The sequence below is a fragment of the Macroventuria anomochaeta genome, assembly GCF_010093625.1.
Source record: "Macroventuria anomochaeta strain CBS 525.71 unplaced genomic scaffold BU25scaffold_33, whole genome shotgun sequence".
Lineage (NCBI taxonomy): Eukaryota > Fungi > Ascomycota > Dothideomycetes > Pleosporales > Didymellaceae > Macroventuria > Macroventuria anomochaeta.
In genome coordinates this window covers 145,107-159,029 of record NW_022985394.1, presented here as the reverse complement: position 1 = coordinate 159,029, position 13,923 = coordinate 145,107, and the positions used below count along the sequence as shown (strand labels likewise).

General features: G+C 53.0%; 5 protein-coding genes across 5 annotated transcripts; 2 read left to right on the top strand and 3 right to left on the bottom strand.

The window, feature by feature from the left end:
• The first annotated feature begins 1,474 nt into the window (after positions 1-1,474).
• On the top strand, positions 1,475-3,531 carry BU25DRAFT_442234 (BAR-domain-containing protein). The gene is made up of 5 exons (XM_033709286.1): positions 1,475-1,866; positions 1,928-2,095; positions 2,149-2,264; positions 2,315-2,595; positions 2,651-3,531. Exons 1-5 carry the CDS (start codon positions 1,740-1,742, stop codon positions 3,246-3,248), a joined length of 1,290 nt encoding a protein of 429 aa, XP_033558189.1. The 5' UTR covers positions 1,475-1,739; the 3' UTR covers positions 3,249-3,531.
• On the bottom strand, positions 3,479-6,450 carry BU25DRAFT_165365 (uncharacterized protein). The gene is made up of 4 exons (XM_033700769.1): positions 5,710-6,450; positions 5,119-5,640; positions 3,809-5,071; positions 3,479-3,754 (listed from the first exon to the last, which is right to left on the bottom strand). Exons 1-4 carry the CDS (start codon positions 6,280-6,282, stop codon positions 3,710-3,712), a joined length of 2,403 nt encoding a protein of 800 aa, XP_033558188.1. The 5' UTR covers positions 6,283-6,450; the 3' UTR covers positions 3,479-3,709.
• A 489-nt stretch (positions 6,451-6,939) lies between these two features.
• On the bottom strand, positions 6,940-8,879 carry BU25DRAFT_433793 (vacuolar protein sorting-associated protein 45; the record flags this gene model as incomplete). The annotated part of the gene is made up of 4 exons (XM_033708810.1): positions 6,940-8,408; positions 8,461-8,591; positions 8,643-8,707; positions 8,763-8,879. The coding sequence occupies 4 exons, from the start codon at positions 8,877-8,879 to the stop codon at positions 6,940-6,942; spliced, it is 1,782 nt and encodes a 593-aa protein (XP_033558187.1).
• A 575-nt stretch (positions 8,880-9,454) lies between these two features.
• BU25DRAFT_413880 (NAD(P)-binding protein) lies at positions 9,455-10,989 on the top strand. Its single transcript, XM_033707151.1, has 2 exons — positions 9,455-9,619; positions 9,672-10,989. Exons 1-2 carry the CDS (start codon positions 9,603-9,605, stop codon positions 10,708-10,710), a joined length of 1,056 nt encoding a protein of 351 aa, XP_033558186.1. The 5' UTR covers positions 9,455-9,602; the 3' UTR covers positions 10,711-10,989.
• Positions 10,902-13,488, bottom strand: BU25DRAFT_442230 (copper amine oxidase-like protein). The gene is made up of 2 exons (XM_033709285.1): positions 12,629-13,488; positions 10,902-12,579 (listed from the first exon to the last, which is right to left on the bottom strand). Exons 1-2 carry the CDS (start codon positions 13,075-13,077, stop codon positions 11,001-11,003), a joined length of 2,028 nt encoding a protein of 675 aa, XP_033558185.1. The 5' UTR covers positions 13,078-13,488; the 3' UTR covers positions 10,902-11,000.
• Positions 13,489-13,923: the final 435 nt, after the last annotated feature.

Sequence of the window (13,923 nt, the reverse complement as noted above, 5' to 3'; positions counted from 1 at the left end):
CGGATGGTTATGCACTGTCAGAAGTCCGTAAGCCCACGTTGTAGCGGGGATTTGTCTTCCAGCGCAGTGCGACACGGTTTCAGTCATTTCCCTACATCCATAGGCTTCCTCGTGGTGTTCAGTCGGCCCTCTGGCCCAAATTGTTACCACGTCCAGCTCTTTCCTCCCAACCATACAACAAAACGCTCCTATAAAACTGGCCAGTCCGCTTGATGGAGGTCGAAACGGTATGTGACGTTTGTGGGTTGTTGGCGGAAGATTTGCGTCTCCTACGTTAACTGACAGGTTACCTGTACTTGTCCCCGCTTTGGGACGATCCCCAACTCCGTCCGTTTGTGTTTGGGCCGCAGGGCATGATCACACCTACCTTTTTTACCAACTCTGGCGCTCCCACGCATGGCTGCCCAGATTTTACGCGAAAGACAGAAGATGCAGTAGAAAGAAAGACTGAGAAGTAACAAGACAAGAATCGTGCAAAATAAGAGGGGTGATGATGAAATGCAGTGGTCCGGCTCTACCATTTCTTGTGCACCCTTGGTACCAGACTGGAGTCAACGGAAACGTTATTATTTTGTTGTTGTTGTTGTTCCTTGGTGTTGCATGTCGATAGTCGTGGTTCGTGGTGGAAGCGCGGAGGTCTTCAGCGAGCGAGCAAGTGTCACGTGCCCAACATTACACCCAGACTCCGATGTTACAGGAGCTCTAGTGTCGCAGCTTGTCGAACTTTCCAACACTGCTTGAAGATCCATTTGGAGAGATCTGCGGGTGGCTTTGTGAACCGAAAGATCTGATAGCCACGTGTAGCTGCGGTCTGCTGGAAAAGAGGTCTCTTCAAGGCCAGCAATTCACCGCGCCGAGCGTTCATCTACCGTCCCAAATAATAGAAGGAGGCGTGCAGCCCTCTGCAGCCACAAGCCGGAGAGTGCCTCGATAAAGGAAGGAGCGCAAGTCGCCTCTACACAAGCGCAAGCGCAGAGTCCAGAAGCAACACTAGAAAAGCATCGAACGCTCCGTTCTGCACCGTCTGGGTTTTCGGTAGCTTCGATCAACCTGCTCAATATTCAGGAGCGCAGGCTATTCTAGTTTGCGTTTCCAGCACAAACGGGAGCAGTTCCAGTGCTGAGTGATGCATCCTGAAACCAAGAAGGCGAATAAAAGTGAGGATCTGCGACGAATAGCGAGTCAATGACGTCGAATGGATTCTGTGAGTTGTTGCGACGGGCATTTGGTTTGCTGTTGAGGAAGCTGTCACTGCCAAAGATAGAGCGCGGACGCACGAGCAGAGGGGTACGGGAATGTAAAGATGAAACCCAACTATTGGAGTGGAAGGGCCTCTGGAGCCGCTGGCCGCGCTCCGCAGCGACAGTCAGTGGCGGGCCACTGGCGGCGTTTTGGGCTGTCGCTGATCAACCGTTGGAGCCACCAAAAGCAGTGATCTAGAATTGGTTGTCAAGGCGCGGCTGCTAAGTCGACACGCGTTGAATATATGGGTCCGCATTCCCTCACAGGGCCATTGAACACCTATCCCCTTTCCTCCTGCTGCATGTGCTGAACACTCGTTCCCTTCCGTTGCCTTTTTTCCTGTCTCGTCTGTTTCGGGCAATACTGCGCTCCTCCTGCCTGTTTTTGACTTGCATCATCACCGATATTGATCGATACAACTTCCCTGCACACGGCCCAACGCTCGCTATCACGACACCCCCGCCTGGTCGGGCCTCTATAACACCGCAACCGCAACAATGAATGTGAACAAGAAATTCGGCCGCTTCAAGCAATGGGCCGGCGAGAAGATGGGCGGCGAGGCCCGCACCGGCACCTCAGAGGAGTTCAGGGCGCTCGAAATGGAGATGGAGCTGCGTCATGAGGGTATGCAGCCAGCCGCTGCCCTGCAGCAATTGTGCGACTTTTTGATGCTGACAGTGCACAGGCATGGACAAAATGCAGAAGGCCATGGGCGTCTACGTCAAGTCTATCTCGAAGCGCGCAGAGGGCGCCGACAAGGAGAAGCAGCTCCCTGGCGGCCACTTGGGCTCTTCCATGGTCACCCATGGCGAAGACTTTGAGTCAGACTCTGAGTTTGGCAACTGTTTGTCTTGTACGCAGACCCGTCTTCTGACCTGCCAATTTGTTGTCACTAATTGCAAGCAGCTCTCGGTCGCGCGAACGAGCGTCTTGCTCGCGTGCAGGAGACATATGCACAGGGCGCTACGTCATCCTGGTTGGAGGGCCTTGATCGCGGACTCATTCAGATGAAAGAGTACCAGGTATGGCAGTCTAAATGACTCAGGAGCATCTGGTTGCTAATTGACTACAGAATGCACGCAAGAAGCTCGAGACACGCCGACTAGCCTACGACACCTCCCTCGCCAAGATGCAGAAGTCGAAGAAGGAAGACTTCCGCATGGAAGAGGAGCTTCGAGCACAGAAGGCCAAATACGAGGAGACCAGCGAAGACGTCTTCCGCAGGATGCAGGACATCAAGGAGGCGGAGGTCGACCTGGTGCAGGACCTATCGGCTTTTCTGGAAGCAGAGCTAAGCTACTACGACCGCTGCCGCGAGATCTTGATCAACGTCAAGCGCGAGTGGCCAGTCAGGTAAGCAAGCATTGAGCTACAGAGAGACCGGATCATGTGCTAACACATTCCACAGAGAGACAGCACCCAGTCGCACTACGCGCTCGCGCTCGAACACAGCCCACGGATATGCAGAACGCTTCAACCCAGTCGAAGAAGAGCCTGAGCCGTCGCCTCCGCGTATGACCATTCCGAAGTTGGCTTCCCGCAGCCGCTCTCCAGCCCCTGATATGGCCGGCTCTCCCGGAGGTTATGCTCTACGTCCCGCCCTCAGCCGTACTTCGACACATGACAGTTATGCCAACGGTCGTGACGACTCCCCTGCTCGACGATTGACACGCGTCCCGACCGATTCTTCCGTTATTTCAAGCCGAAACAATCTGCGCCCGGTCCGCCAGCAGAACGCGTTCGCTGACGATTACGAGGATGACGAATACACCGGTTCTGGCAGCAACTACAGGCGCGACAGATCACCACCCAGCCCTGATCGATCTTCTCAGGGTAGTGGCAATGTCATGTCGCGAGCAGCGAGCTGGTCTCAAAACGATAGCGGTGCTGCACCCGGCGGAAAACGGGCACCTCCTCCACCTCCTTCGAGGGCGAAGAAGCCACCACCACCTCCTCCTCCGATGAAGCGAAGTGCGTTGAGTGAATCCACAGTGACACAATACTAGCACAGCATATTTATCTCTTTTCTTTGCTGTTGCTAACATTTTGTTTGTATAGGGCCCATGTCCGTGTCCGGCAGAGTCGTCACTTGGTAAAACCGATTCGGCAGCGAATGGCGGAAAATTGGCTCTGGATAAGACTGCGCTGCAGTCTAGGCGCAACAGGCGTTGCATTTCATTTGTTCGTAAGACCACTTGTCTTTCATATCACACGGCGTTCTGGGAGCGATCATTGCGCAAAGAGGGCACATGTAGTAAACTTCCAAAACACAACATTATACCAACTTTCACAAGATATGGAGGACCTCGACCCTGTGACGATGATACATAACCGACCCACCCACGCCCCTTCCGTAACGACCGTGCTACTCGTACACCCGTATCCTGGACCCACGATATACGAGCCGATCGCATGCGTATCAGTCAACAATAGGAAATCTATAAAAAGTCGCTGCTTGATCGGGTTTCTAGTTTTCATACTTGGGTTGCGGGTTGGGAAAATTCCAGTTTTCCTGCTCTGCGTCAGTACACACATCCCATCTAACAGAAACATTAGTAGTACTCACCCATTGCTGCAACCCTCCATTCGGACTCGTAGTCCCAAAATCCCCACCTCCTTGCAGCCCACTGTCTACAGGCACAAAGATCGCATTCGCATCGTGCCCGCCGTTGTTACTCCCCATATTGCTGAAGATGTCGAAGTCATCCGGGTTTCCCCCGCCATTCAGACTTCCCAGGATACTATCAAAATCCACATTCAACCCGTCCAGCGTGCTCGTGCGCTGCAGCTGGCCTTGCGGACCCTGTGGCAACCTGGGTGTTTGCCCGACGTAATTCGGGCTCGTGGATGAAAACGTGGGTAATGGCTGCAGCGTGGGGTGCTGCTGCGGCGCGAGGTTCTGCCGCTTCTTGTTGAAGCCTTTCATCACGTAGAATGCCTCGAGGTTCTCTTTGACGGTCCAGAGAAGATCAGAACATCGCTCGCGCACGCCGATCCCGTAGCAGTGCCCGAAGATGTGGTCGATCATTGTCATCATGCGGTCCTTCCTTGGCAAGTCAGGCGTGCGATATAATTCTGTGAGGAGCAAAAGGACCGCGTGGTACTGCTGGTATGTCGTCGAGTACCAGGCCCAAGAGCTCAGCGAGGGGAGCGTGTCGAGCGTTGCGCCGATTTCGAGGGTTGTCAGGGCCGCGGTGAGCAGTACATCGCGCAGGCGGTTTTCGGACTCTGAGCGTGGTTGTAGAGAGGTTTGCGGGAGGTGGCGATACAGCAGCATGGAATCGCAGCGCGACATGAGCACGGTTGCGACGAGGCCAGCGTACCGCTGGATGGGGACTGTGGCGTCGAGGAACTGCAGGTATTTGCTTTGGATTTGGCGTTTTCGGGCTTCGACGCGGGCGCGCAGGTCATGCAGGGTGATGTGTTTGCGGTCCATTTCGATTCTGCCGCGGAAGATCAGGCGGTGGATCTCATTGCATTCATAGCGTATGAGTGAGAGAGTGACGTCTGTCCAGCCGTGCACCGAAGTTGGGTTTTGCTGCCATTGTGAGGTGCCGAATTCGAAAACATCGTCGTTCACGTTCAGCGGTAGTGCGATGTCGACGTCGTCTGATCGAATGGATGGGTGAGGACCTTGCGCTTCAGCTGTTTTGAAGTCAAGGAAGCATATCTGATACCAGAGCAAGGATCTAACGTGGCGCTGCAAAGGCGTCAGGCTGGTCGCAGAGCTGTGGCTAAGACGGTGAATGCCTATGCACTGTGCCAGTCGTACGAGTGCGCCTACTACGACAGAGGTAGCTCTAGATATTTGCGCTCTGCAAAGGGGGATCTGGCCGATTTAGTGTCGAATCACAATCTAAGAGACTAGAGTCCTACCAAGTATATCGTCAACGCTTGAAGCGTTCTGATATTTGATGTCTTTGCCCAGTTGGCGCGTAGCAGAGCTCGTTCGGTGGCTTTTTGCAGCCTTAGGAACAGGTCTTCCTTGGTGATGCCAAACTGCGACTTTGCTTGCAGCGGGGATACCGATGCAGCTGCAGCCATGCACACTGCCAAGATCAGAGCGGTGCACGAGTTCTGGTTCGGGCTGCCAATTTCAACATGCATCCAGAACCGCTCGAAGAGCCGTTTGAACGAGGGGATGTGCAGAACATGGGCCATGGGGTCGACAGCATCCAAGTAACGCTGAAAGAGTGCCTCAGCCTCCATCTTCGTTGGCAACTGCGGGGCACTGATATCGTTATTGCTGTGTGCAGATATCGAGCCACCGAGCAGCAAATTTAATGCCGGCGCAAGTGACGGCATCTGCTCTGCCGACAGAAGCGCAGATGACTGCGATTGCCTCTGGCCAGCAACTGATGAGATTGAGGCATTGCGCTCCGAGAGGAGCTTGCCCAGCTACACGTGACATTTCAGCGACCACACCTGATGGGTCCTGCGGGCGCAGGTGGATAGAGCGGACAATACCTCTTCGGCATATTGAGGGCGAAAGAAGCCAGTCACATTTTCGCAGATGATCATCCTTCCAATCCTGATGGTAAGGTCTGTCGCGATCTGATCTTCGTCATCGTTCTCATCCTCGTAAACATCGTCCTGGGTTTCTTCAGGCTCTGCCGGGAGTCGCTCCCATGCATCTCCATCGACTTCGACATCCTGCTGGTACTCCTGCCATTCGTAGTCTCTGGGCGGGGTTCCTGGCGTAGTCGTGTTGACCGAGTTTGGATTCTCGTATGGATCATGTTCAGGCACGCTGGTGGAGCTTTGCGTACGCACTGGGATGTTTCTAATCCAGTCCGGTACAGTAACATTGGATCCCGATTTTGATGATGCGCGTTCCCTCTGTTCCCTCTCTTTCTTGCGCGCCGCGCTCTCCGGGACGGTGATGAAGACACATTCGCGACCAAAAGCCGTGCAATTCTGGCAGGGGTGCGTTTTCGAGCATCGCGACTTCCGAGTTCGGCATTCGACGCAGGAATTAATTGGGCGTGGATTTCTTCTGCGAACCACTCGAGACTGCAATACTGATCCTTGTTCTGGCATTGCTCATATGCTCCATCTCTTAAGCCATGTCCTGGAGAGTTGTTGAGGGTTTGCGAGGGCTAAGAGTGGCACGTTCGAGTCTAAAGGGTGGCTGACGATCACGCTAAGAACTGTGGGGTGAGCCGCAAATGGGATCGCGTTCGAACAAAGCTACGAATTTCCTTCGCCGCCAGTCGGAGCGACGCAGGTACCACGATGCATATGTATACAATTGATCACCTGGATATCAGGCTAGCTCTACCAGGCATGACCGGATATAATGACGCGACAAGATGCTCCACTTGCGGCGAATTATGTAGTCGCGATTAGCAAATGCCTCACATATCCCACCTCGTTCAAAGAGTGCGTTCGCAGCAAACACAGAACACAACGAATGTGGTCAAACACTTGAAGGCAGCCATCACAATGCATGGTTGAACGACATCTGTGAGGCATTTATGGCACCAATCGCTGGGAATGTCGGCCACAAGAGCCTGACGAGGTTGTGAGATTAACGACAGAATGCGGGTTGGCTACCCGTATTGGCGAACAGCCACGAACTCCTAATGCATCCATGACATGGCTCTTAATCAATTGAGCCCAACAAACGAAATATACCACACCAACCATCGAATCGCGACCGGTAGATTATCGGCGAAGACGTGAGTCACAGAGCCGTTACCTGCCTACTTCCCGTCGCAGCCGAGCTGCGGCTGAAGTGGCCGGAGGCTCAGGCCAAGACTCTACTGCATCCTCGACCTCTTCCAAGAACGAGGTGCTGCTGTGCACAGTGGTTCCGCCGAGAACTACACGGACGCCGGGAGAACTCGCGTTCACTTGCGCTACCATCTTGGCTTCTTCATAGGTTGTTCCGCCTACCATAAACACAATAATGTCCTGCGGTTTGTCCTTGGTCGTCCCACCGCCTTCCACGAACGGATACAACTGCTGACTTAGGCGCCCCTTAATCATGTCCTGCAGTGTGGTTTCCAACCGAGGAGAATGCTGAGTGTATACGTTCTCGACACCCTTTAGTCCCTTGAATCGATCCCTAGCACCGCCAAAGAAGGATCCTGGTTGGAAGAGATCTGGCATGCCTCCTGCTGCTGCTGCGGATTGTAAAGAGTCGTGGTAGGTGAGAAGTTTTGTGATGAGGTTGATGCGGTTTCTTGATAGGCCTCCGGCTACAACCAGCAAGTCTAATAGCATAGCAGTTGAGTTGGAAGAGTTCTTGTGGTAGCGCAGCGCATAGATAGCAACGAGTCGCAGCTTATTGTTCGCTGGGACTTTGGGATCCTGGATGATCTTCTGCAGTGACTTTACGTCGTTCGAGTGGTTGTCCTGACATGCGAGACTCTGCTCAAGCTCACTAATGTCCAACAGACTTTCTTCGCCGACTCGTCTGCTAAGTTCGCCAACGAGAGTTACGTGTTTCGTGACATTGCCGGACAGCTTGCGGAACTCTGGAAAGTCTTCGATAAAGCGCTTCATGTCTGCGATTGAGTCCAGCTTCTGTGTGCCCTGTTGTTTCGAAGCAAACTGTTCGACGTATTCCTTTGCATTCTGTCCCAGATCACCGAAGTTCAGGTACATGTTCTTCTTGAAGAACGGATCTTGATCCTGGGAGAGAACGATTTCTTTCATCTCTGGCCGTATTTCTGGTACGTCGCGTAGGTCTACTCTGCCGTTGTTGATGCCAAGCAGCTCGTGAACCATGGCTTGATAAGTCCATTGTGTGAGTAGTGGTGTGACCGGGTCGTCTCTTCGATCGACGATGAGTAAGATGGGCGGTGTATCAGTCTTCCTGAAGTCGAAAAGTTGCTCTTCCTGCGTCATATTGTATCGAACCTCCGTCGCCAGCTTCTTTACAAGCAGACTATTCTTCTGGTATCGAATCAACGGCTTCTTCTTCAGCGAAAGAAGTAACGCCAGGACAGCTTCGGTCGACCTTTGCAAGGAGTTTTGGTTCCACGAATCTGGACTTGTACTCCATATCCGGTGATCTGGGAAACTGAGATTCAGCGACATGAGGTCTGGATTGATGACAAAGAAGTCGGCAAAATACTCCTGAATGGCGCGCACGACCTCGTGATCATCTGCTTCGGCCAGCCGTTCGAGCGACGACTTCTTGATGATGTTGCTGAAGTCTATGCAATATCAGATCTCCCACAGATCCCCTGTAGTCTCGATATAACCCACATATGTTGTATTCCCCGTATTTTGGGTCCCGCAACTCCTCAATCAAGCTCTGTATCGACTCTGGCGACGGTCGCACGAAGCATAAGCACCGAAGATGCCGCATCTTCTCTCGTTTTTGGTTCTCTATTCGGCTGTTCCGTTGTCAGATATGTCCTATCGTGTGCGTGGGTGGGTGAAGGTACTCGGTAAGGTAGACTTCATGGGTGAGGAGGGCGGACTGCGTCGTTGCAGAGGACACTATCGACACCTAGATCCTGTAAACGCTTGATCGCACACGGCCCTGAAGGAGGAGACAAACCCACAGTCTCATTATCGAGTAAGAGGATCTTCATCTTGGCTGCAGATGTGCCAGTCGCAGCGCTATCTCCGACTGACACCATCTTGGTGATGTAGCCGGAGATGGCCTGTACAATATCCATATTGAGGTTCGATATCGTCCGTCCACGCACACGTCGTTGTCAGTTACGCAGGCTTGTGTTTTGTATATGAAGTTCGCAGATCCTTGTTGACGTCGTTGTTGGAGCTATGTCGGGGTACAGCCAGATCGGTGCGGGCCAACACCGCGGAAGTTGACTAAGCCGAGCTACCAACTGCACCAGCACCTTTCAACGCCAACAATGGACGCGAAGCAACAAAGTGTAAAGACCCTGGATTGCGTTCAGTGCATTTTCATGTCGGACTCGCGTCTGTCGTTGTCTACAAGCGCGCGGACAGGCTCTCCGCGACACCCTCCCCGCTGCGGGGAACCTATTCTCTCAGCTGTAGCCTGTAGCTTCATCGCAGCCTCAATGGAGTTGTCTCGGGTTACGCCGAAGGCCTTTTCTGCCTATTGACGATTACGATCTATTTAACGGTTGAAATTTCTCGTCAGATTGCTTGTTCAAGAGTTCCGCAACTTGTAATTGACCCTCAGGCCGCGGTACCGTGGTGAATCGCTACTACCTCGTGGTGACGTAGCCACCTGCTGCGTAGAAATTCTCACGTTGTGGGGATAAACACATTTCCTCTCCTGACCTTTTACATAACAACTACAAGAACCTTTCGATATTTCGCTACTCAACGAAAGAAGCCACGCTATCTCACACTTGGGTTTACGAACGATTTGTGCCCAGGCATCAAACGTTCTATCACTACCACACACAATGACGAAGCTCTTCATGTAAGCTCTAGCATCTATACTACATTATAAGCTATCATTGATGACAGTACAGTACAGGTGCCACTGGCTATATCGGAGGCGACGCTCTTTACGCAGTAGCTAACACCTTCCCTGATCTTGAGATCACAGCACTTGTCCGAAACAGCGACAAAGGTGCAAAGGTTGCAGCTCAGTATGCCAAAGTTCGGCTGGTTTACGGCGACCTGGACAGCACTGAGCTACTTACCACTGAGGCCTCCAAGGCCAACATCGTACTTCACTGCGCCGACTGCGATCATGTAGGCGCTGCTACAGCTCTGGTTGCAGGTCTTTCCAAGAGTACCATACCCGGCCCAAGCTACCTCATCCACACCTCAGGTACCGGTGTGCTATCATGGGCCGATTTTGAGGAGAAGACCTATGGATACCACCGCGAGCACACCTACGATGACTGGGACGGCATCAAGGAAGTCACATCCCTTCCTGACGCAGCACTCCACCGCAATGTCGACAAGATCGTACTGGAAGCCAGCAAGGGCGCAGGTGAAATCAACACAGCCATCGTCTGCCCGCCATGCATCTACGGACCTGGACGTGGCCCAGACAACCAAAACAGTGTTCAAGTTTACAAGTACTCTGCGGCTACACTGAAGCGCGGCAAGGGCTTCATCATCAACGAGGGAGCCAACATCTGGACTGAGTCACACGTCCAGGATCTCAGCAATATTTTCCTTGCGCTCGTCACTTCGGCCATGGAGCCTAACGGTGGCAAGGCAACATGGAATGACGAAGGCTACTACTTCTCCGAAACTGGTACCTTTGCTTGGGGTGACGTCGGGAATGCCATCGCAAAGATCGCTCACGAGAAGAAATTGATTAACACAGCCGAGGTCGACACGATCACCGCTGACGATGCGGACAACCTGATCCCAATGGGCAGCTACCTGTGGGGTACAAACTCTCGATGCAAGGCCCAGCGTGCCAGCAAGGTATTGGATTGGAAGCCACAACAGAAGAGTTTGATGGATCTGCTACCTGGTATCGTTGAAGGCGAGGCCAAGAAACTAGGTCTGATCAAGGGCCACGCCGTGAAAGCTGCTGGAGACGCCTAGGAGGAGGTGCTTGATGCTATAGAAGCCGGGCAGGTTCCCGCTACCTGGGGAGAAGCCTACAGAATTAAAGCTGCTGCCGCAGAATTGAAGCGAGCTGTGGGTGAGTCGTTGCCTAGCAAGATCTAGCTACTTCGCACTTTTGTTCTTATTCAGATTGGACCTATGGATGTAAAGGATCAGGCGGTTTGGTTCATGAACTCCATTGAATTTCAAATGCTATCGTTATGCAACATGAAGGTCAAAAGCGACCTGGTATCTCAATCTCTATCTACATTCTACCTCATCCAAGCTTACAACTTTTGCGCACAGCAGTCCCCATCCTTCGTAACCAGCACACTCGCCTGATTCTTCTGGCTCGGGAAGTCAATCGCCGGGTTCCTATCAAAGAAGTCGCTAGGCTTGTAGTGCAGCTGGTAGATCTCACACGGCATAACCGGCCAGTCCTCAACACGCGGGTTGTGTGTAAGACCAAACACGTTCCAAATAACCAAGTCCTCGTTGGCAACCTCGTCCTTGCGCGCGGCCATGTCGTGCACACCGCCCTGCTCGAGCTGACTCTGCAGTGTGAAGCGACCGGCGGCGTACAGCTCGTCGTCCTGGTACTTTGTCACCCAGACATGGTGGTTTGTGAAGAGCGCGCGCTGGGCCTGAATGGAGCCCGGTGCTGCGAGCAGTTTCTGAGTGGGGAGGGGAGTGAACTTGTAGCCCACGGGGTTGCCGCTGTGAGGGTTCTTCTTCTCCTGGTTGATGATCTTGAACACACGGTGGTCTGTCGGGTTCGCATCGAGACCGGCCGAGCGATTAACGACCGTCTTACGGATCTCGTAGAAGTTACCGTTAGGGTTTGTTTCCTTGTCCCATGGTGCTGGGAGTGATTCCTCGTACGTGACGGTGTTCTTGTGCCCGTCGATGGCGGGGTCGAAGCGCGCGGCGAAGATGTGCTGGTGGTTCTGGGCGAGGACACCGCCGGAGACGACGTTGCCGTATAGGGAGGTCTTGCCCGGGTCGATGTTGACGGTCGAGACGATGCCGGTGGCTCGGACTTCGAGGGTGATGCCGCCTGCGGTGTCGAGCTTATAGGCGAAGACGTACTCGTAGTTGGCGAGTGTGATGATGAACTGGACAACAAGCTCGCGCATGCGGGTAACGACAGCGCGTCCGGTCCTCCAGTTGGTGTGTTTCCAGCCGATACCGTTGTCCTGCTCGTGTAGACAGATAACATTGGGGTGGGCCTTAGGCTCACCATCGTTTCCGACGATAACGGCATCGAAGTACTTGATCACACCGAGACAATCACAGCCAAGGGACAGGTTGTTGGCGCAGTTACCAGCGCCTCCGTCACCGAAGTCGAAAGCCTGCTTGCGGTGGAAAGGTGGACGGGCATCGGCGTATGGGACAGTCATCTCACTGATGCTCATACGGTACATGATGCTCCTGCCATCGTAACGAACGTCGTGAAGTACGGCACCCTCACGAGGGTTGAAAGAGACGCGGAAGCTCCACTTTTGCCACTCGACGAGCGATTCGTCTGTGACTTTGAAGGAAGGACCCTCGGGCTGTGTGATGTTGATGGGCTTGACATCTTTGCGGACACCGCCTTCTACAAGCTCAGGAACGTACTCTGCGGACTGGCAGTGGTCGAGAATGCGAGGGGCATGTGTCTTGCCCGTGAGACTGTCTCCCTTTCCACCAGTTGCTAAGCGGTCGAGGCGCACAATCTCCTTCTTGTGAGCGTCCATGACCGGGATGAGAGGAAGCGGATATGCGTAGAAGTTGGAGTCAGGGTTGCCATTCCGGGTGTCCTGGGCGAAACAAAGACCTTGGAAGTATCTGCGATTCTCTGCGCCAAAGTCGAGTCCGCCATATGGCCTACTTTCAATCAGTGTGTGTTATGCAGAAAAGTGATGATAATACTGACCATGGCTCGACCACAAGCTCAAACCCTTCGGGAAGCTGGAACTCTGCAACCGCCTTTTGGAACTCCTCGCTCTTCTTGCAGGCTTCTACCAAGTCATTGAACTCCCACAGTGTCAAGCTAGCCTGTCCCTTCTCTTTTCCGACAATTTCGTGCCTCACGCGCTTCTTTTGCTCCACATCGATGATGGACTCGTTGTACTCTGGGATACGGTCGTTCCCAATAACATCGTACATGACCTTAGCCAACCTTGGTGGCCTCTTTGATGTGGGCGATTGGCCAGGTTGTGCTGCGTGCTCGGCGTCGAGGTAAGCCTTCATTACTTCCTTCTCCGGCTCTTGTAAGAAGATCTCGCGAAAGTTGACCAGGACATCTTTGTGCAGCGAGAGGATTGTGTCACGGGCGACACCAGTCTCCTCAGCACTGAGATTCTTGAACGGATGGGGTGCCATTGCGGCTAATGGATGGGGGTATGTTTGATGGAGAAATAGGATAGTGATCCCTTAAGCTCTGTAGTGATCGTAATGTATGATGGTCTGCTTCAAGCAGAAGAGAGAGACGTGGGCGAGGTAGTTGTACAATAAGGACACGAACAGAGGGAAGGCCACTATGTTATATAGCACGGAATGTCTCCAGGGTCGCGCGACACGTGTTTCCGATTCCGCGTCTACGAGACGCTATGAGATCGATGTGGGGTCGATAACGGTAGGATGGCGGACTTGACAGAGCGGCTCCAGGGCTACAGGCCCAGACTTCACTTTTGATGCGGAGAATTATCGGTTGTACCTCCTCGTTGTGGAAAGGCCCTTCTCACGGTGAGTTGCAATTGGGTGATATACGATAGGTACAAAATATGGTTCGTCTGACCGACGGCAAGCAGATCAATTATTCCATGCTTCAGAGATGCAGGTGTTGCAATCCAAGGTCTTCAATTGCAACAGTGGAAAGACGCGTTCGCGCATGGACCTTCCCAAAGGAGTGAAGCGCCACTTCTTCCATCCTCACATCGATGACTGTAAACGGTATCTACCGGTCGTAACTCTGCCTTGCCCGACCTTCTTTTGACTTCGTTATCATGATATGGATCATCATGTATAATGCAGCAGATTCAAGGAGTGAGAAGACATGAACTGGTCCGCAGCGGCATCGCTAGCGCTGGTGCGGAATTAGAGCCGCACTCATCTTGAGGTACAAGTAATTCTTATCAGAATCACGAACTCACGTGTACATATGCCTATAGTTCATACTCAGACACTTGTGTCTTGATGTGAACGTGATTGAGTGGTCACTAGGTAGTG

Coding starts and splice junctions, on each gene's coding strand:
- BU25DRAFT_442234 (XM_033709286.1), top strand. CDS start 1,740: ATGAATGTGAACAAGAAATTCGGCCGCTTCAAGCAATGGGCCGGCGAG. Junction 1,867..1,927: donor GATGGAGCTGCGTCATGAGG/GTATGCAGCCAG, acceptor GACAGTGCACAG/GCATGGACAAAATGCAGAAG. Junction 2,596..2,650: donor AAGCGCGAGTGGCCAGTCAG/GTAAGCAAGCAT, acceptor CACATTCCACAG/AGAGACAGCACCCAGTCGCA.
- BU25DRAFT_165365 (XM_033700769.1), bottom strand. CDS start 6,282: ATGCCAGAACAAGGATCAGTATTGCAGTCTCGAGTGGTTCGCAGAAGA. Junction 5,072..5,118: donor AAGCGTTGACGATATACTTG/GTAGGACTCTAG, acceptor TAAATCGGCCAG/ATCCCCCTTTGCAGAGCGCA. Junction 3,755..3,808: donor ATGGAGGGTTGCAGCAATGG/GTGAGTACTACT, acceptor GACGCAGAGCAG/GAAAACTGGAATTTTCCCAA.
- BU25DRAFT_442230 (XM_033709285.1), bottom strand. CDS start 13,077: ATGGCACCCCATCCGTTCAAGAATCTCAGTGCTGAGGAGACTGGTGTC. Junction 12,580..12,628: donor GAGCTTGTGGTCGAGCCATG/GTCAGTATTATC, acceptor GATTGAAAGTAG/GCCATATGGCGGACTCGACT.